The 22394-nt window shown below is 39.4% G+C and overlaps 2 protein-coding genes across 10 annotated transcripts in view; both read right to left on the bottom strand.

Annotated features, from left to right (window-relative positions):
- Nucleotides 1–4054: 4054 nt before the first annotated feature.
- On the bottom strand, nucleotides 4055–12111 carry LOC127631040 (transmembrane protein 51-like). Of its 3 annotated transcripts, none has more exons than XM_052108985.1 (3): nucleotides 11904–12111; nucleotides 9370–9980; nucleotides 4055–5816 (listed from the first exon to the last, which is right to left on the bottom strand). In XM_052108985.1, the coding sequence occupies exons 2-3, from the start codon at nucleotides 9705–9707 to the stop codon at nucleotides 5414–5416; spliced, it is 741 nt and encodes a 246-aa protein (XP_051964945.1). In that variant the 5' UTR covers nucleotides 9708–9980; nucleotides 11904–12111; the 3' UTR covers nucleotides 4055–5413. The 3 variants fall into 3 exon arrangements, with proteins under 3 accessions (XP_051964945.1, XP_051964944.1, XP_051964946.1); XM_052108984.1 differs by having other exon boundaries at nucleotides 9370–9845; nucleotides 11936–12111; XM_052108986.1 differs by lacking the exon at nucleotides 11904–12111 and having other exon boundaries at nucleotides 9370–10373.
- A 1764-nt stretch (nucleotides 12112–13875) lies between these two features.
- The window catches only part of LOC127631106 (kazrin-A-like), a 52287-nt gene continuing 43768 nt past the window's right edge, over nucleotides 13876–22394 (bottom strand). For 3 of the 7 annotated variants that reach the window (XM_052109092.1, XM_052109088.1, XM_052109093.1), the window contains 5 exons: nucleotides 20191–20422; nucleotides 19268–19369; nucleotides 18432–18598; nucleotides 18128–18248; nucleotides 13876–17649 (listed from right to left, as the gene is read on the bottom strand). In XM_052109092.1, the coding sequence (XP_051965052.1) occupies nucleotides 17491–17649; nucleotides 18128–18248; nucleotides 18432–18598; nucleotides 19268–19369; nucleotides 20191–20422 (781 nt within the window). In that variant the 3' untranslated portion in view covers nucleotides 13876–17490. The remainder of the gene's footprint in view (nucleotides 17650–18127; nucleotides 18249–18431; nucleotides 18599–19267; nucleotides 19370–20190; nucleotides 20423–22394) is intronic. The other 4 variants (XR_007968914.1, XR_007968915.1, XM_052109091.1 and 1 more) reach the window with 4 other exon arrangements.

Raw genomic sequence — 22394 nt, 5'->3', positions numbered from 1 at the left:
GACCGCTACCACTTTATAAGTGTAAACTAAGAATTGGCAAATCAAACAAAAAGTATGGAGTACCATAGGGATCAGTTTTAGGGTCTCTTCTTGTCTCCATATATATGCTTCCCCTGGGAGATATTATCTGGAATAGGGAAATAAGTTTCCACTGTTATGCCAACGATACCCAACTTTATTTAATTTAAACCTGACGAAATTTCACAGTTCTCCAAATTAGTAGTGTATCAATGAAATCAAAGCTTGGATGGCCAGAAATGTCCTTCTACTCAATAACCCATTTTATCATCGTTACATTGGCTACCTGTTAAATTTCATATTAATTTTAAAATTCTGTTAACTACATACAAAACTTGAAATGGTCAAGCTCCACAGTACTCAAGTGACCTTCTGTCATGCTATATTCCATCATGTTCATTATGACACAACATTCTGGCCTGTTAACAGTCCTAGAATATCAAAATTAGATAGTAAAAAGTTATAGTAAAAGATTGTTGTTTATTTGCTTTCCAGCATTGCTTCTCACAAACTAGGTAATAACATAGCATGAAATCAACACTAAACAGGCACAATCCACCAACACACCATTGTCTGCTGAGCTGCAATCGATGCTCTAATGCTTACCTTTCAATCTGCTACGTACTATAGCTGGCTAACAGCAAACAGATGTGATAAACATGAATTACATGGTTGTCAGGGGCAGTGTTAACGTTATATTAATTATATTGTAAAGGGAAAATGATGGGGTCATTTTTCATTAACTTTCCAGTATGTATTTCACAAACTAGTTAGCAACTTACCAGTAAGACACCGCTTAACTCCGCACTGTTATCAGAACCACCGGCAACTCAGCTCTGTAAATAATGGAGTCGGAGCATGCTCTGCTGGACAAACTATGTTATGACACCAATTCTAAATCACCCCAAGCATTTTTTTCTGCATTGTATGTTCTGAAAAAAAGGGTTCATAACTGCGCATATCAGAAACACATATAAGCCAGTACCGATATATCTGTGAAATCTATCGGTCAGGCACTAATCAAAATCCACATAAGGAGGTAGAAAATTTTTCCTATTTGGCTCTTAAACTATGGAATAGTCTCCCTAACACTGTTCGGAATGCAGACACACTCACTCAGTTTAAGTCTAGACTAATGACTCATCTTTTTAGCCAGGCATGCACCTAATTTATCCATCAACTCACAATTAGGCTGCTTTAGTTAGGTCTGCCAGAACCAGTAACATTTCTCATAATATATTACTCTGCAATAAATTGAATGGCATATACGCTAATATTATTCTATTTGTTTCCCTGTCTCAACCTTGAGATTCATATACTGAGGTTACCAGAGCCGGCCAGATCCAGCTCCGTTCCTGCTTGGTGTCGGACTCCACTGCTACGTGAAGCGTGATGACGACAAACTACAGCCAGTACTAGCCAAACTTTTATGATGGACTTTAGAGGATTAACTGATGCCAACTCCAACTGTAAGACATTGGATCCTTCATATGCCGCTGCCTAAACCTTGGACTTAGGATGGAACCCACCGAACTTCACCAAAATGACCTGCCGGTTGAACTGCGATGCACCTCATTGATCTCTGCCTGCATCACCTTTGTCTATTGATGGACAACACTCTTGAAATGGAATACATAGACTATCAATTAATTTCCAACAAAAGCCTTCATCAGCCAACTAACAAAGGGCAATGCATCTATGTCAGGGATGGGCAACTATTTTGGTAAAGGGGCCAAATAGGGCTGTAAGTAGTGCATAGGGGGCCACATTGTATTCCCTTTGAGATAAAATGTTATGCATTGATTTGGTTTTTGTATCTTTTAAGCCAAGAAATAGTTGTGTACTCAATTTTCTGAAGTTTATCTGTGACTAATGGGGCTATTCTGCAATTGCCTAAATTATTGTATTGCTCTACAAAGGTAGATACTTTTACATCAGGCAGTAAAAAACTGAATAAAGGCTGAGCTTATAAATTTATTTACCATCTCTAATTCCCTGTTAATATTACAGAATAACACAGGCTGCATGACTATGATGAATAATTACTGCTAGAGTTAGATTAACATACAGTACAGGTGCGAAGGGACTTCAACATTTAAGCACAAATAAAAAATACATATACATATTCGCATCTGGCTTGCTTTTGCCCGCATGTCAATGATGCCGAGATCTACTTTTATATTAAATTTAATCACTGAGAAGGTTTTCCTGCAAAGTAGCACCAAACATCACAAGCAGCCTCAAGAATGGACACAGAGTAGCTGTATAACACTTTTCCTTGAGCAGAATATTGCACTACAGATCGCTAATTTGTTCATAGGGGAAAGCGAGATAGAAATAGCGTGCTCGTGTGCATGGTTGCCAGACTGCACAAAATAAGTACAACATTAGGGAGAATATTTCCAATTTGCACAAGTATAAATCTCAAACTGGTGGTGTTGTGTCTCTTATCTGGCAACCCTGAGCATGTTAAACGCTTGTGGAGATGCGTTAGGTCCCAATGCAAGTTAACTTAAATATCCAATGAAAAAAAAAATGCTTTTACGATAAATGAGCCAGGCCACATTAAACAATGAGCAGGGCCTAATCCGGCCTGCGGGCCGTATGTTGCCCATGTCTGATCTATGTGAACTTCAGCAGCTAATCCATGATGGACTTCAAAGATATTAATCATTAATCTTACAGTTTTTACAGGAGTTTCGCAACACTGCTTAAAAAGGCCTATACTATCTGCTGCAAACATATGGCAAGCTACTTGTTGTGAAATCAGTCAACGCTAATTATTTGTTAATTCATGTCATTCAAATAAACTCTTATCAGCTTCTTGGAACGGCAGTTTAGTTATGCTGATATCTACTGTAGGATATGAGACAAATATGACAGGGTGAAAATGTAGGTAACAAGAAAATCTCAAAGCAGTGAACAATCTGTTTTCTCCACCACATTTAATTCCTGACTAATTCATGCACTGGATATCGAATTCGATTGGAAGTTAGTAGGTTAAACTTTTAATTTACAAGCGTTTGTGATTTGGGGGAGTGCGTTGTGTAGCCAAAATTCAATAATGCAAATTCAGTTGCTTTGTTTTGAAAAGCAGCTTTTTACAAACTTATGCAATATTTTAAAATGTTTCTTGATTGATTAAGTATTGTCATTTTATTTGCTACTGAATCAAAGTCCACTAACATTTACTGTACTCACCCAGTCTGTCCAAATAGCTAATGACTAATGAAGGGGCTGCTATGCACTTTACTATTAAAGTCCGTTTTACAACTGTGGTACAGTTAGACTAGATGGAGCACCCAAGTCACCCTCACTCTCCAAAGATCAGGGTGAATTAAAGTTGCACTCGGCAATTTTTCATGACTGTCGTCTTGTATTAACACTGACACTAAGTGGTATTTGAATGCAGTATCACTCAAAAGAAATACTGATACTCAGTTACTGATGCCATAGCAGAAATTCACCATTCACAATGAGCCAAGATTCATGATTCAATCCATGACTTAAAGTGTCCAATTACAGAGTGGTGACTGTGATTAAGTAGTAAAGAAGTATTCAGCTGGTCATGTGATCCTAACATGGCAGCCCCCATGAGGAGACCCTCCCAATGTATAATAAAACAGCTTTAATATAGTTACTGATATGACTGGAGTCTTAAAATTATACTTATTAGAGGTACGTTAATAATAAAAATTACTGTGTGCACCTTTAAAAGCATTTACAGTACAAATATTTATATTTACAATCTGTTGTGGGTGACCTAAATGGTATAAAAATAATTCCACAAGTCCCAAACAGCCATTTTATTATTACAATTATTCATATTAAAATTATGAAATTCTTTGAAGGATGGAATTAACTTTCTCTCCCATACACACACACACACACACACACACACACACACACACACACACACACACATTATTTTTCAGTGTGATGGCATTTATATATATATATATATATATATATATATATATAATTTATTTAATTATTTTATTTAAGAGAAGATATATGTAAATACCAATCCTTTTTATTTGTTATACCATAATAGATTACAATACAAAATATAATATATTGCAAAGTAGAATAAATCAACACAAAAAACATTAGACAGATCATTAAATTTCACAATGAGATTCAGCAACATTTGTCCATACATACTTCTCTATTAAACCGCCGTTTCATCAGTGCAAAAAAATTTAAATAAAAAAAACATCCAAAAAGGAAACACTGTTTTGAGTAATAACCATATCTAGATGAGTCTGCATGACGATGTGAAAACTCTGGAGTGTTTAAAGTAGCCAATGTACGTGAAAAGAGATTACGAGGAGCTTGATTACTGGAGGAAGATGATACAGCAGCCCTGTGAGAAACACAGCTCACCTTACACAAATCTACTCAACAAAAAATAAAGGGATGAAAAGAGTGTTTGTGCATACAAGTTAGTGAAATAGGTAGACAAGTGAGAGAGTGATATATCAGGCAGCCGCAGGGTCAAAGAGCCTCTCTATGTCGTAAGCCATGGACAGATATACATAATGCTGACCTCACAGTCTGACAGTCTAGCAACAAGGCCAATATTAAGAGCAGTCATACACACACAAACTCAGAACATTAAAGGTATTTTTCACCCAAAAAAGAATGTTTCATCATCATTTACTCAACCTCAATGTTTGACTGTTTGAAATGTTTGGTAGAATGTAAGGTACTGACAGTCTCAGTGACCATTCACATTGAATGGCGTCAGCACTTGTTTTTGCACAGAAGAAAGTCATCCATTTTAGATGATTTGTTTTTTTTGTGAACTAACCCTTTACCCTACACACACACACACACACACACACAAACACACACACACACACACACACACACACACACACTTTAGTGCAAAAAAGCAACAGTGCTGATGTGACTCACAGTTTACAGTTTCACATCTCTTTGAAAATTCTTTTGGATGCCATTTGAAAGGTCTGGACAGCTCAAATGCTGAATTTCAAGTTTATCACCAATAACATTGCAGGTCTGTGGGCTGTTAAGTTTCCTATAACAATACCAGCAGTTGTTCAGTTAACAGGTGTCAAAAATCCAGTTCAGTTTCAACCCAATTGCAGGATCCTCTTTAGCTGCTGTTTGACAGTTTTGTTTTTTCATTGTACACTTTGTGATCTGACAACTGAGTTTGCTAAACAAGACATGTACAGCAAAGAAAGGACGACATCATGAAGACTCTCCTTTCTATTGGAATTTGATACAGACCAACCAAAGACAACCATTACATTAACACACTACTACGGTACTACCATAATCCTCAGACAGTGAGAGAAGTAACATGCAGTACGAATCTGCAATTCTGCATTTGTGTGTTTCATAACAGAGGTAGGCACTCTTCTCCTTATTGTGGCGTGTCCAGAGGTAGTGGAGGGGGTTTATCGTCATACAGTGGTGGTGGTGTGAGGGGTTCAATGGTGAATCCATAGCTTTGTGGGGCATCGCTTAAGCTCTTCCTTCTCATATTTTCTGACTTGATGCGACGAATTTTGAGGGGTATCAGCTTGCTACCTTGACGAATCTTTCTGCGGACACCCGCTCCAGTACTGGGGTCAGCTTGGGAAGAGTGTCTGCGTGCCTGGTTTGAACCATCTTCCATGGTGTGTTGATTTTTCTCTAGCTCCTCATAGGCTGGCAGCTGGGTGATGCTGTTGTTCCGCACAGAGGATTGACTGATGGGGTATTGACCACTTTCTACCACCTCCTCGTAACTGGGGACCATGTAACCCTGAGCTAACTGCTCTGCCCTACATACACAGATGCAAAAATAAATACAAGTACACAACCATATGTAACATTTACCTTCATACTGATGTCATTACAGGGATACTTTACCCAAAAATGAATATTCTGTCATCATTTACTCATCCTCATGTTGATCCAAAATCCATTATACTTTGTTGCGAGGAACTTATTAGGAAATGCTAGGCATAGAGCTAGTTATTGATACAGATTTCCTGATTCAATTTGATTCTAATTCACAAGCTCTCGGTTCCATTATGATTTGATCCGATTCAATATCTATTTATATTGGTTTCAGTTATAATGTCCCTTTTGCTTACATATAAAAAACATTATCTCCCAGCTAATGCTGTTAATTATACAGGGGACTTTTTATCAATGGTACATTAGGAGAATATTAATTTTACCAATTATATTTGATTACTTTATCATATTAGTCACATTTTTTCATTTTTTAAAAAGTACAAATAAAGGAATCAATAAATCAATAAATAAGATATTTCCTATATTTTTTTTTTACATATTTATTATTAAATTACATCATTTGTACTATTTGCAAGCATTTACACTGATTTGTTGAACACGTGCTAAAACCGGTACTGTCTCTTTAACAAAAAATGTTATTTCTGTAAACAGTGTCTGTAAATGAGCACGTTAACTAGAAATGACTCGAATGGCTTTACCTCATCTGTGCGATGCATGATTAGAATCAAATGTTGATTGTTTGATCAACAACTGACTGTAAAGAACAGAAAGGGTATTAAAAGAAAGTATTCAATGACAAATGTGTTGAACTCGTCCTTGAACTCGTCCTTGAACACTTCACGGCTAAACTACACAATTACTGGTGAGTGAAATTTAAAAACGTATCAGCCAGTTGCCAAATATATTCACTTTAGTCACATAGCATTTCCTTGAGTGATTTCCTTTCATTGTATTAGAGGGTTACACATTGAGTGAAAGATCGATTTTGGATTTAAGAATCGATATCGAGTGGGCCTGGGTAGCTCAGCAAGTATTGACGCAGACTATCACCCCTGAAGTCATGAGTTTGAAACCAGGGTGTGCTCAGTGACTCCAGCCAGGTCTCCTAAGCAACAAAACTGGCCCGGTAGTTAGGGAGGGTAGAGTCACACGGGTAACCTTCTGGTTGTCGTTATAATGTGGTTCGCTCTTGGTGGGGTGCGTGGTGAGTCGTCAATGGGATCCAAAACTTTCAAGATCCAAAAAGGACATAAAGGCATAAGTACTCAATAAAACTTGTGGTTTAAATGTGGTTTAATCCATGTCATCTGAAACGATTGGGTTGCTTTAGCTAAGAGACAGACAAAACTCCTTATTCACTAATTCAATCCACAGTCTCCTTAACGCGTTTATGAGAGAAGCTTATTCACACACTTCAACAAAGCATGCGAAGAGCGCTGTACACAAACAAGACACAGCATTTCCAGGTTTGCAGATTTCACGCACAGTTGGGCTGATCACCAACAGGTTCATGATAAACACTAAAATGTAAAAATGTAAAATTGTATTGATGTATAATTTTAATGGGACTGAGGACCTGGCAACCGCATCCACCGTCTTGAAGCCTGCACTGTTCCAATCCAGCCGGAAGTCAAGATTTTGGTTACTTATCAATCCTATCCCTTCAGATGACTTATATTAAACCACTTGAGTCGTATGGATTACTTTTATGATTTTTATAGTCTTTTTTTGGTGCTTGAAAGTTTTGGACCCCATTGGCTTACATTGTGCGGAGCAAAAACACAACATACAGTGAGGAAAATAAGTATTTGAACACCCTGCTGTTTTACAAGTTCTCCCACTTGGAAATCATGGAGGGGTCTGAAATTGTCATCGTAGGTGCATGGCCACTGTGAGAGACATAATCTAAAAAAAAAAAATCCAGAAATCACAATGTATGATTTTTTAACTATTTATTTGTATGATACAGCTGCAAATAAGTATTTGAACACCTGAGAAAATCAATGTTAATATTTGGTACAGTAGCCTTTGTTTGCAATTACAGAGGTCAAACGTTTCCTGTAGTTTTTCACCAGGTTTGCACACACTGCAGGAGGGATTTTGGCCCACTCCTTAACACAGATCTTCTCTAGATCAGTAAGGTTTCTGGGCTGTCGCTGAGAAACACGGAGTTTGAGCTCCCTCCAAAGATTCTCTATTGGGTTTAGGTCTGGAGACTGGCTAGGCCATGCCAGAACCTTGATATGCTTCTTACAGAGCCACTCCTTGGTTATCCTGGCTGTGTGCTTCGGGTCATTGTCATGTTGGAAGACCAAGCCTCGACCCATCTTCAATGCTCTAACTGAGGGAAGGAGGTTGTTCCCCAAAATCTCGCAATACATGGCCCCGGTCATCCTCTCCTTAATACAGTGAAGTCAGCCCTGTCCCATGTGCAGAAAAACACCCCTAAAGCATGATGCTTCCACCCCCTGCTTCACAGTAGGGATGGTGTTCTTGGGATGGTACTCATCATTCTTCTTCCTCCAAACACGGTTAGTGGAATTATGACCAAAAGTTCTATTTTGGTCTCATCAGACCACATGACTTTCTCCCATGACTCCTCTGGATCATCCAAATGGTCATTGGCAAACTTAAGACGGGCCTTGACATGTGCTGGTTTAAGCAGGGGAACCTTCCGTGCCATGCATGATTTCAAACCATGACGTCTTAGTGTATTACCAACAGTAACCTTGGAAACGGTGGTCCCAGCTCTTTTCAGGTCATTGACCAGCTCCTCCCGTGTAGTTCTGGGCTGATTTCTCACCTTTCTTAGGATCATTGAGACCACACGAGGTGAGATCTTGCATGGAGCCCCAGTCCGAGGGAGATTGACAGTCATGTTTAGCTTCTTCCATTTTCTAATGATTGCTCCAACAGTGGACCTTTTTTCACCAAGCTGCTTGGCAATTTCCCGTAGCCCTTTCCAGCCTTGTGGAGGTGTACAATTTTGTCTCTAGTGTCTTTGGACAGCTCTTTGGTCTTGGCCATGTCAGTAGTTGGATTCTTACTGATTGTATGGGGTGGACAGGTGTCTTTATGCAGCTAACAACCTCAAACAGGTGCATCTAATTTAGGATAATAAATGGAGTGGAGGTGGACATTTTAAAGGCAGACTAACAGGTCTTTGAGGGTCAGAATTCTATCTGATAGACAGGTGTTCAAATACCTATTTGCAGCTGTATCATACAAATAAATAGTTAAAAAATCATACATTGTGATTTCTGGATTTTTTTTTTTAGATTATGTCTCTCACAGTGGACATGCACCTACGATGACAATTTCAGACCCCTCCATGATTTCTAAGTGAGAGAACTTGCAAAATAGCAGGGTGTTCAAATACTTATTTTCCTCACTGTACATTCTTTAAAAAACATTGTTTGATTTCCGCAGAAGAAAGTCATATGAGTTTGAGACAGCATGGGGTAAATAATGAGAGAATAATCATTAATGGGTGAACTATCCCTTTAACAGTTGCATTGTCAGCAGATGCACATATACATGTGTATGCATGTGTATTTAAGTAAGTTTACTCACGTAGCCCCCTCCTGTGCGTTTGCGGGTGTGTTGCTGGCTTCCTGCCCCCTGGTTGCTCGCTGTTTGTTCCGTATACTCAGACACATAGAAAGCAACAGCAGGGCAACACCTCCTCCGACCAGCACGAAAGCCACGGACGAAGTGTCCCGGACTTGACTAGACTCCATGCCTGGTCTGGAGCTATTCCCAGCTGACCCTGACGGCGTCACGCTCCATACAATCATGACGATCCCCAGGGCTACAAGGCCCACACCCAGTGCAGCAGTAGCATACTGCGCCCCAGAGTTACTGCCGCTGGCTCTGCTGGGGCTGGGTGGGGTCTGGTCGCTGTAGGACATACTTCCAAACCTCACCAGGGATCAAGGCTTGAATCTTTTTTTTTCTGTGGCAGTCAATACTCCCTTTGTCTTAACTTCTAATTTTCTTTCCTACATAGATTTCTTCTTTCTGTAAAGGAATGTCTCACTCTCCCAAATCTGTGAACAGAAAATCGAATGAAGCCAAATAAGCAAACTTCAAAAAGAGAGTGAACAGTCAGATTGGCTGTTGTTAAGGTGTTCCAGTGCGATCCATCCCCTGTCCGTCCATAAAGCCACTGCCTTTCCCAACACCTATGTGAAAATAGTGTAACAGTCACCAGGTCTGTGCTTAAACAGTGATAAGGTTTTTATCAAAGCATATTTACTGCCTGCCTACACACATACACCCACCACTAGGCATGTTGGAATTGCTCAACTTCCTGCCTTGAGATTAAGCAGGTGTACCTCCAGCTGAGCTTTGGTTACAGGTGCATGAAAATGGAAGAAAGAGTTTAATTTACGAGTGAAGTGATGGAGTTCACAGCTTTCTTGAACACAATCTTTAATGTAATTTCATCTGCCTTCTCTAAGGGGGTTTACATCAGAGTGAAGGCCAAGAAGCCAGTTACATTTTTTTTTTTTCTGACTGACAATGTATTATTGTGTAATGGTCACACACTCCTGTTGAAATTAACTGGTTTTAGCTGGTTTAAGATGGTCTCCCAGCCTGACAACAAGCCAACTGACCAGGGTTGCATTTCCTAAAAGCATTGCAAGCTATTGATCATAGAGATTTCTACGATTAACTTAAGCTTGCAATGATTTTGGGAAATGCAGCCCTGGTCTTCTCCTTTCGTCCCGCTCTCAGATCGATGCAAATCTATGCTCTAATAGCACATATAAAGCCAGGTGATTTATTATGGCATCTACAGTACTGTGCAAAAGTTTTAGGCACTTGTGAAAAATGTTGCATAGTGAGGAGGTCTTCAAAAATAATGCCATAAATAGGTTTCATTTATCAATTAACATCATACAAAGTCGAGTAAACATAAAAAAGCTAAATCAATATTCAGTGTTACCACCTTTGCCTTTAAAACAGCACCAATTCTCCAAGGTACACCTGGATACAGTTTTTCTTGGTTGTTGGCAGATAGGATGTTCTAAGCTTCTTAGAGAATTCGCCACAGTTCTTCTATCTATTTAGGTTGTCTCAATTGCTTCTGTCTCTTTATGTAATCTCAGACAGACACGATGTTCAGTGGTGAGGGGGGGGTGCTCTGTGGGGGCCATGGCATCAGATACAGGGCTCCCTGTTCTTCTATTCTAATCTTTTCTATTTGCAAAATAATGTTTGGGAGTCTAACATTTATATTTCCTATTGACACACTAAAGCTGAAGATATAAATAACCATCTTAAGACACATGCTTTTGTGACACATCTTATGTGCCTACGAATTTTGCACAGTACTGTATTTCCTTCTCAAAAGTCAGGACTCATATCAGTGACTCATAAGTTAAGATGTGTGTGGAAAAAAATGGGCAGTTACTCATCATTCTTATGTCTTGCTGGGTCAGTAAGTTCTCCATGCATGGACCAGTTTTCAGGTAGGTGAAAGTTCTTGACCTTCAGGACTGGAATTTTACGGTTTCTTCAGACTTTCCTTCAGAAAGTGTGTGACCGAATGGTACAAAACATAGAATTTATTGAGCACGTCTAAGCATGCAGACCGATCAAAAGATCACGGAGAGGTGCTGGGATTGGTAGGAATTTCCTCCCCTCTCCCAAAAACTCACTGAAGTCATATTAGATAAGGCAAAATAGTGCAGCATAAAATTGCAGCGCATAGTTACAGAATTTCAGACGGTTATTGTATTATTGAGTGAACTGTTCAAACACACACAGCTTGAGCACTAACGACTGAAATGTATCTATTTGCTTACTGAATGTCAATGGAAACATAATATAATATATGCTGAAATGCTTTTTTCCTTATCTATTGCACACGCTAGACTAGTGTATACACTACATAATTCCATTTTTAAAAAAGACAAATCACAGCGCAGTGGTATACGTAAACAAACAATCATCACATCTAAAACGGTGACTAATTTTCTTGGTGAAAAGATTACAAGTTTGGGACACAGGAAATACATTTAAACCAGAAAACCACGCGCACACAATTTGCGGCAGAGAAAACGAAACTACGCGAGAAACTCCAAGAAAACGAGTCAAACCTTAGATTCCCCGATCCTGTTGTGAGCCTTACCATGAAAACTTCCTTGCAGGATCCGTTTTTTGGAGACCCAGTCCGTTTAAAGGTTGTATTTAGGAAAACAAATTAAAGTAAGAAAATTAAAGTAATAGCATTTTACATACATTAACGAAACTTGAACTTCATAAAGCTGTTACGGCTCTTACTGTGAATCAGAGACAGTCTCTACATCTTCCTGTCCCTTCAATTCAGATTTAACTCTTTAACGGCCACATTGGTGCTCTTAACTGCCCCGCCCATGTGTTCTGAGGGGTACTTTGCCTTGACATTGACTTATAGAAATAAAACTATAGAGAACCACATTTTGAAATTGAAATAGTTTTAAATGCAGTACAAATTGGTCAATTATTCCAGTACGAACAAAGGTAGACACAAAGGAATATGATATCCATGGATAATTCAGATGAAATTCTATTTTACATAAAAACATAAACACAGTAATTTACAATCAGGGCTTCATTTTAATTTCATTATTCCTTTGAAATGCTGAATATTCAATTTAAGTTAAACTCAATCAACAGCATTTGTGGCAAAATGTTAATAACCACAAAAATGTATTTTGATTTGCCCCTCCTTTAAAAGACAAAAGCAGAAATCTGTGTTACAGTGAGACACTTACAATGGAAGTAAATATGGGCCAATTTTTGAACGTTAAAATACTGTATCAAAAGTATAGCCACAAGATGTAAACAATATGCGTATAAATATTATTTTAGTGTGGTAAAATCACTTACTAACGTTTCTGTTTGAAGTTACAGCCAATTTTACAACTTTATTGCCATGATGCAGTCAAAAAACCATAAAATTACTGTAAAAATGTCAATTTAAAACTTTTACAACTGAAATAATACACTTATTATAAAATTATAGGCTTCACATTTCTGCTTTTAAACCCTCCAAAAATGGGCCACATTCACTTCCATTGTAAGTGCCTCACTGTATCCTTAATTTTTAGCTTTTTCTAAAAAAAGAAAAGAAATGAAATAGAGGGACAAGATGAAATTAATGTTTGTGGTAATCTTGGTAACTTGTATTGAACCCAGAATCCTTTAAAGAACTAGGAGGAATCTATTTGTAATCACTGCGAAATGTCAGTAATACTGAATGAGATGTATAGAATTGGTAACCTTTAGGATGACTTTAGATGTGTTTGGATGCTGACAAACATTTACATCCCTGTATGACTCTCAGAGAGTTTGAAATCTCATAAATATCAGTGTGGCATATCACTGCCTTCCCTATCAAAGAAGGAAATGGGAACTGGGTGAACAATTGCGAAGACTTTAATAAACACACACTTCCAACTGAAACAAAACATAAAAGTGCTTTCCAGCACCGAGTCACCGGCGCGCACAACACACAGCTCCACACTCACACTGTTGTCTCTCTCTCTCTGCCCACTAATTTAGAGAACTCAGTGCCAGGCGTCCGTCCTTACGGCCCGGCCACGCCCTCCTCCTGGTCACAATCAGCCTAATAAACCACAGCACTGTACAAAGTCAGGACTTGGGGTAGTCCATGGCACCCACATAAATACAGTATGTCAATCATTATTCACTCAAACACATAAATTCTTAGAGTGGAACAAAGGCTCGGCAATATTTAACTACTTTATGGGCAGTTGTGAATTTGGCAGTGTTAATGATGCCGGACAAAGGTCCATGCTATAGGCAAGGTCCTTCCTCATTACTGTGTTGTTCAAGGTATTGCAAGCAACTTTTTATAATAGACTCCACAGAACAGGGAGTGCTCTGATATGAATGACGTAGTTTTCTCAGTATAATAAAGTACTTTATTAATCCTGTGTATGAAATTGCAGGGATTGAACTAAATAAAATGTTCTAGAAAGATCTGGAATGAGAACAAAGACTTAACGACAATAGACAATAAACAGATAAACGAAAGAAACACCTAACATTTTTTATTTGTCTTAATGTGCTGGGATAAATGGGACAAAAATGTAGAAGGGACAAATACAATTTGAAGGAATAGTTCCATAAAAAATGAAAATTCAGTCATCATTTACACACCTTCATGTTGTTACAAAAACATATGGCCTTTTTTATGGAACAAAAAAGATGTTTTGCAGAATGTCTGGCTACATTCACAAAGTCAGAGTTTGGGATTGACAACTGTATTTACTTACTTACAGGTGTCATTTGTGAAATGTCCTGTTCATACAACAGTGTACAGTAGCATTTTGAATGATGTCTCTATGAACGAACAACTGTATTCTAACTGCTGTAACCATAGTGACAGTGACTGTAAGAAGTCTGTAGTGGGAACAGACTTCGACAGCGCCATTAAACATCAAACATAGGGGGAACAGACTTCGACACTAACCTGAGGGGAAACATAGGGGAACAGACTTCAACACTAACCTAAGGGGAAGCATAGGGTGAACAGACTTCGACAATAACCTAAGGGGAAACATAGGGGAATAGACTTCGACACTAACGTAAGGGGAAACATAGGGGGACAGATTTCGGCACTAACCTAAGGAGAAACAGGGAACAGACTTCGACACTAATCTTAATTGGAAACATAGGGGAACGGACTATGACACAAACCTTAATTGGAAACATAGGGGAACAGACTTCGACACTAACCTTAAGGGGAAACATAGGGGAACAGACTTCAACACAAACCTTAATTGGAAACATAGGGGAACAGACTTCGACACTAACCTAAGGGGAAGCATAGGGTGAACAGACTTCGACACTAACCTAAGGGGAAACATAGGGGAACAGACTTCGACACTAACCTAAGGGGAAGCATAGGGGAACAGACTTCGACACTAACCTAAGGGGAAGCATAGGGGAACTGACTTCGACACTAACGTAAGGGGAAACATAGGGAGACAGATTTCGGCACTAACCTAAGGAGAAACATAGGAACAGACTTCGACACTAACCTAAGGGGAAGCATAGGGTGAACAGACTTCGACACTAACCTAAGGGGAAACATAGGGGAACAGACTTCGACACTAACCTAAGGGGAAGCATAGGGGAACAGACTTCGACACTAACCTAAGGGGAAGCATAGGGGAACTGACTTCGACACTAACGTAAGGGGAAACATAGGGAGACAGATTTCGGCACTAACCTAAGGAGAAACATAGGAACAGACTTCGACACTAACCTTAAGGGGAAACATAGGGGAACAGACTTCGACACTAACCTTAAGGGGAAACATAGGGGAACAGACGTCAAGACTAAACTTAATTGGAAACAGACTTCGACAATAACCTTAAGGGGAAACATATGGGGACAGACTTCGACACTAACCTTAAGGGGAAACATAGGGGAACAGTCTTCGACACTAACCTTACGGGGAAACATAGGTGAACAGACTTCGACACTAACCTTAATTGGAAACATAGGGGAACAGACTTCGACACTAACCTTAAGGGGAAACATAGGGGAACAGATGTCAAGACTAAACTTAATTGGAAACAGACTTCGACAATAACCTTAAGGGGAAACATATGGGGACAGACTTCGACACTAACCTGAGGGGAAACATAGGGGAAGAGACTTCGACACTAACCTAAGGGGAAGCATAGGGGAACAGACTTCGACACTAACATAAGGGGAAACATAGGGGGACAGATTTCGGCACTAACCTAAGGAGAAACATAGGGGAACAGACTTCGACACTAACCATAATTGGAAACATAGGGGAACAGACTTCGACACAAACCTTAATTGGAAACATAGGGGAACAGACTTCGACACTAACCTTAAGGGGAAACATAGGGGAACAGACGTCAATACTAAACTTAATTGGAAACAGACTTCGACAATAACCTTAAGGGGAAACATATGGGGACAGACTTCGACACTAACCTTACGGGGAAACATAGGTGGACAGACTTCGAGACTAAACTTAATTGGAAACACAGGGGAACAGACTTCAAAACTAACCTTAAGGGAAAACATAGGGGGAACAGACTTCGACACTAAGCATAAGGGGACAGACTTCGAGACTAACCTTAAGGGGAGCATAAGGGGACAGACTTCAACACTAACCTAAGGGGAAACAGAGGGGGAACAGACTTCAACACTAACCTAAGGGGAAACATAGGGGGAACAGACTTCGACACTAACCTTATGGGGAAACACAGGGGGACAGACTTTGACACTATCCTAAGGGGAAACATAGATGGAACAGACTTCGACAGAACAGTGTGTCTTATCACAATTGTCAACGCGTTATTAAATAAATGAATCCAATTGATTCATGAGTTCATCCATCAGATCATACTTAACCATGTGCAGAGTGCAGCTTTTTTGTCGCTCGGTCCGTGCCCCCGAGTAGCTTTGGTGGAAAACAGCGGCTGAATCTTCAGATGACAAAGCTAATTTCTCTGTCTCCGTGAGTTAACGAAACCCCACATGAAACAAACGAGACACACGTGTGTACACTGCTGTCTGTCTCTCACTTTACATGACATAACATACAACTAGTTGTCCAATGTGGTTCCGTTCACACGGCACATGTTTGGCAAGAATGCAGTAGTGAAACCTGAAAATTTGCGGTTGTCAATCTCCTGTGTGTGAATGCAACCGTATTAAGCACTCAAAACAGGACTGACAACCGTATTCTGCTGCTGTGTTAACGTGGCCTCTCAGTCACCTTTCTTTTGTTGAGATTCAATAAATGTGAATGGTAACTGAGGCTTAACATTCTGCCTAACATTTCCTTTTGTGTTCCATGGAAGAAAGAAACCCAAATAGGGTTTGAACAACATTAAATTTATACATGATATTTACTAAAAAGTAACATGTGTTTATTGTCAAATTTAAAGAAACATTATATTATACAAAATCATGCAATGTGATTGGGTAAAATACCCTATTATCATTGTGTTCTTGTGCAATGGGAATTAACCCTTGGTTGGTTTTAAAGCACCTTACAGTTTGGTGTTGTGAGTGTACTCTACTGCTTTGGATAATATATTTGTTAAATGACACTTCTCAAGGTGAAGAAAAATACTCATGCTATTCACTTTGCATCAGCTTAAGATGACCTTGATTGTTAATTAAATATTAACTACAAGATTATCTAAACTCTGATACCAGTAATAGGTTGATATGTAAATCCACAAAATTATTGTATATTCAACTACATTATACACTACAGTTTACAGTATTTTTCTGGTTGTAAATCGAATGTTCTCACATTTTTATTTTCTAAAATAAATGCATTACATTTTAAAATATTCATTTTATCAAGAATTTCTAATGTAGACACAATTTTCATTGAGAAGTTCTTAAGATCAAAACTGATTAATATATTGTGTGTATTTGCCATTTCAAATGGATTCCATGATTTTTAAACTGTCTCACTTTTAACAGTCCATACTAACAATGACATAAGGCCTACAACATGATGCCAAGACCTTCACTGCAAATAGAGAGTCCAAGAGTGTTTTCTGAATAAAGTGAACTTGCATTGAGTTTTCATCAAAACATAAAACAACATCACCCCATTTGGGAACACAAAGAAAGTGTCCTGTTTTTCGGCAGTACTTTTGATTAAAGGGCTCAGACATTTGTGAGCTCAGCAGCCGAAAAATGTCGAACTGGGCAATGCTCTCTTTGTAGAAAGGCTTCTTGAAGTCCATTCCTTGGAAATGACCCAGACCTGTTCAGGTGTCTGATCTTCCATCCAGTGAAATTCTTTGGGCTGAGACCAAGCTGCTGCTGTTGGAAGAAATGGATCCATCAGATTCCTGATTCATTGGTTCACTGAACTTTTTGAATTTGACTTTTAAGAATTATTCAAGCAATAACACAAATCCTGACTTTCTGTAGGCACATTGTTCCTGAGAACATTACTTGTAGGAAATAAAGCGCATAGATCTTGAAAAGAGATCACAGAGAATGTTTGTGCAAAACAATTTGAGGATGGATCAAATCTAAGCCATTTACACAAGTTTTTATGATAGGCTTTGAGAGATTTTTAGGACGTTAGAATTTAGGATTAGAGTTTAAAGAAAAACAGTACAAAAGATACTACCAATTTTGCTTGGTAATAATGCAAAATATCATTTTTGATGTCTGGGTGAAAAATGACCCAGGTGATATGCAGTACTTGACAGGTTTTGTGGAATTACACTTTATGGTGGTGTTTATGTGAGGGACAGGTTTAAAAATGTACAATTTAGGTTTAATATTTTACCTTTACCCTGCTTAAAGACTGTTGATCCTCATGGCAAATGGGTGATGACCTGCTTAGAGAACTTTGCTGGTGTAGTGTCGGTGGGGTCCCCAAAGGTTCAACTTCCTGATCGAGTCCTGCCCTGGTTTGATACAGACATCTGTTGAGACCTTTGCTCAACTGAGCTGTCTCTATCTTGTTTGACAATACATTCACAGAAACATCATTTTATAGAGATGTGCAGTGTTGTTAAACACATACTACTATACTAACCATTAACAATAGCACTTCTATCTTTCTCTGCCTCTCTCCCACTCTCTCTTACCTGGCTGCGCTGACAAGGGCCTTCATCTCTTCATTCAGGTGATGGCGCACCATTTGCTTGTTGCTTGGAATACATAAAGCTGTTGCCATGGTATCAGAGCTGAAGGAGGGATCCAACACCATGACTGCACCATGAACCCCACTATTTTCTAGGCTGTCAGCAAACTCCTAAATTAACACACAAACGCACTTTTTAATTTCTGTGTTTAACAATATACCAACACTTAAATAAGTGTTTCATCCAGACATTAAAATGCTGCCATTATTTACTCACCCTCATAATGATGCAAAACCAAATTAGTTTCATTATTCCATGGAAAATATTTAAAGAATATCCACTCTTTTTCATACATTGAAAGTAAAGGGGACTGAGTCTGACATGCTCTAAAATAAAGAAGAGCCAGATTTCAGTTAGGAACAGACCAAAATGTATTTAGTTATTCCCCTGAAATCTTTCCCTTCAGTAAGGTGTTAACCACTGGGGCCAGATCATTCAGGCTGGTTTTTTTAATTAGGTCAAATTATTCTTTAAAAGAGTCAACTCAAGAGAAATATGTTCGCATGAATGGCAAGAATTTCATTGAATAACAAAATAAATGTAGGTATAGTCCTTAATATTGCTATCATATCACTTTAGATTAGATTAGTCTTGCAAAACAGAGCATGAGTCATATGGAGCATTTTATGATCCTTTTGTGGCCAGGATATTCTTAAAAATGCACTTTTTGAGTTTTGGTTGAACTACTCACTATACTTTGCTCTCTCTCTTCCACTTTCTCTCTCTCTCTCTCTCTCTCTCTCTCTCTCTCTCTCTCTCTCTCTCTCTCTCTCTAGTACCTTTAAATCAATCTCTTTAATCCATTTGATGATGCGATGACAAGTCCACACCACAGGATCTACATTTTGATTTTCACACTCTGCTCGCTTGGATTGCAGAATCTGCAACACAAAAATTATTTCAGTATTGCATACTTTTTCATATAGCTCTACTCCAGTACCACATACTGTATATTATCCTTGTAAAGGTAAAATGCTGAAACCACAGTTTCTGATGTGAATGTAAGTGTTGTTGTTCCTTCTTGGTAAAGTGAAGTGTCTTACTGGACTTGCTGGACTTACTTTGCTATAGTTTGGGGAACGATTTGTACCCATAAGTGAACAAAATCAGACAAAACCTCTTTGGGATAATTTTAGGATGTTCTCATTTTGAAAAACAATTAATTTGTAGTTTTCTGTGAGAATTAGGTGTAGGGTGTGGGTTAGGTTTAGTTTAGTGATTAAAGTTAGCTTTATATAAAAACAATAGAAGTCTAGATAGCTGAGCAAACATGTATGTAAGGATTAAAAGTGTGTGTGTGTGTGTGTGTGTGTGTGTGTGTGTGTGTGTGTGTGTGTGTGTGTGTGTGGCGTGTATTTATCACTTTGTGGGGACCAAATGTCCCCATAAGGATAGTAAAACCGAAATTTTTGACCTTGTGGGGACATTTTGTCGGTCCCCATGAGGAAAACAGCTTATAAATCATACTAAATTATGTTTTTTGAAAATGTAAAAATGCAGAAAGTTTTCTGTGAGGGTTAGGTTTAGGGGTAGGGTTAGGTTTAGGGGATAGAATATAAAGTTTGTACAGTATAAAAACCATTATGTCTATGGAAAGTCCCCATAAAACATGGAAACACAACATGTGTGTGTGTGTGTGTGTGTGTGTGTGTGTGTGTGTGTGTGTGTGTGTGTGTGTGTGTGTGTGTGTGTGTGTGTTTACCTCTTTGTCAAAGTTGAGAGAGTGTAGCAGCTGTATTCCCAGAAGCAGGCTTTTCTGATGGGCTTTTTTAGACACATGCATGTGTTTTTCTAAGTCAGTGCATGTGAGTGTACTCAGGAGACGCCCGTCCACTAGGTGAGTGTGAAAAAACTGAGAGTATTGAGGGAGACCAACATCAGTCAGCCATGCCTGAGCAACCCAGTGATGATCCATATCTGCTGCTTTAGAAAGCCTGACACACACAAACACAACACAAATTAATAGGAATGTGTCTTGGCTGTTTTTGGTCTTGAAGATTAAAATCTGTGATTTTTCTCTATCATACAAAAGCTTTAGAACAAGAACTTTTTTTGTTCTTGAAAGAAACTGATGCTTCTATTCACCAAGAATGCATTAAATTGATCCAAGTATCCTCTACTGGCAAGCCATTGTTGGCATGTACTGTTCATTAAAGCTGGCAGTTTGGGACCTGTGAGGGGGTGTTTCTTAAAGTAGAGACACTGATGTACTTGTGTCCTTGTTGTTGTGCTTCTGCCTGGTCCTCTTCTCTCTCTGTCCTGGTGAAATCAAGGTAATTTTCTTCTTTTAAAACAGTAGTTTTTGGATTAGACTTTAAAAAAAAAAAATCTCTTAAAAGAATTATGAATTTCAGGAGAAATGTGTTTCTTTTTGACCATTTTTAAATCTTGTATATTCCAAGTGTTAAGATACTTTTCAGAAATGCAAGAGTTCTCAATGTCCCAGCAACAGAGAAAGACATAATTAATAATAATAAAAAATCATCATAATAATTCCTTAAATTTATATCATACTTTTCTAGGCACTCAAAGCGCTTTACCTAGTATAGGGGGAACCTCCTCTACCACTGCCAGTGCAGCATCCACCCGGATGATGCGTAGGCAGTCATAGTGCGCCATAACACTCACCACACACCAGCTATTGGTGAAGAGGAGAGTAGAGTGATGTAGGGATTATTAGGAGGCCATGATAGATGAGAGCCAATGGGGGAAATTTGTCCAGGACATCGGGGTACACCCTTACTCTTTAGGGGAAGTGCCCTGGGATTTTTTTTAATGACCACAGACCTTGGTTAAACATCTCATAAGAAGGACGGTTCCTTTTTACAATATAGTGTTCCCATCACTACTCTGGTTCATTAGGGCCCACACAGACCGCAGAGTGATTACCCCCTGCTGGCCAAACTAACACATCTTCAATCAGCAACCTTAGTTTTCTCCAGGAGGTGGGAAACCACACGAGCACTGCAGGGTGATAAGTACAGTTGCAAAAATGTGTTATCTGTTCTAATAATAAGAAACATTTTTCTTTTTTTTCTTTTTTTTGTAAAAGACCAAATTATAATTTGAGTACCAAAATAGCACTTGAATGATTTATTAAGGATTAGGTGACAGTGTTTTCTTAGTAGACTGGAGCGATGACTGCTGAAAATGGGGCTTGCCCTAGTCAAAATATCCTTTTGGAATATTGGTGTGACAGGGAGGAAGGCATTGCGTGCACACTCACGGCCTGACCCCAATCGGGCTAATCAGCCGAGCAGAAATGCAGCAGTTTGGGAGAGAGAGAGAGAGAGAGAGAGAGAGAGAGAGAGAGAGAGAGAGAATGTCGTGGAGTCCTTGCCACTGCCGTCCGCCAAAAGGAGCTGCTGCGGCCATCAGCCGGGGGACAAAGGTGTCGCTGCCGGCCACCTGGACATGCAGGAACGACTGCCATCTGCAAGGGGAGGAGGGGCTTGCTGCCGGCCAGCCACCTGAAGCAGTGGAGCCGCTGGTAGGGGCGGAGGGGCTCACTACTGGCCGACAGAACACGGAGTGGCGTTCCATCTGCCAGAGGTTGAAGGTCTCGCTCTGGTCCGCCCGGGGAGGAGTGGCTGTCATCCACCAGAGGGTAGAGAAATGGTCGAGGACCAGACGATGGCGTGTCTGGAAACCAGCGAGCAATTTTTTTTCTCTCTCTCTCACTCAGTCAATCCACCTTGCCCTTTCCCTCTCCTCTTTTCCCTCCCCTTGTCTCCCTCCCAGGTTTCGAGAGGTAGGGAAAAGTCTGCCGGCATGTACATCATGCTGGGGGTTCTCCGTCCTGAGGCAAAGGAGGGAGGGGTGAGACGAGGAGGAGGGCTAATCAGCCGAGGAGAGGGATAAGGCCGAGCCGGATGCAGCAGTTCAGGAGAGAGAGAACCACACGCA

The sequence above is a fragment of the Xyrauchen texanus genome, chromosome 37 (assembly GCF_025860055.1).
Source record: "Xyrauchen texanus isolate HMW12.3.18 chromosome 37, RBS_HiC_50CHRs, whole genome shotgun sequence".
Lineage (NCBI taxonomy): Eukaryota > Metazoa > Chordata > Actinopteri > Cypriniformes > Catostomidae > Xyrauchen > Xyrauchen texanus.
Note: the sequence above shows the minus strand (reverse complement) of the source record. Positions and strands in the feature narration are given on the sequence as shown.

Bases quoted from the DNA above. Each gene is read 5' to 3' on its own strand.
- LOC127631040 (XM_052108985.1), bottom strand. From the start codon at position 9,707: ATGTCCTACAGCGACCAGACCCCACCCAGCCCCAGCAGAGCCAGCGGC. The intron at 5,817-9,369 runs GTGAGTAAACTT...CTGTGTATGTAG, and splicing joins AACGCACAGGAGGGGGCTAC to GGCAGAGCAGTTAGCTCAGG.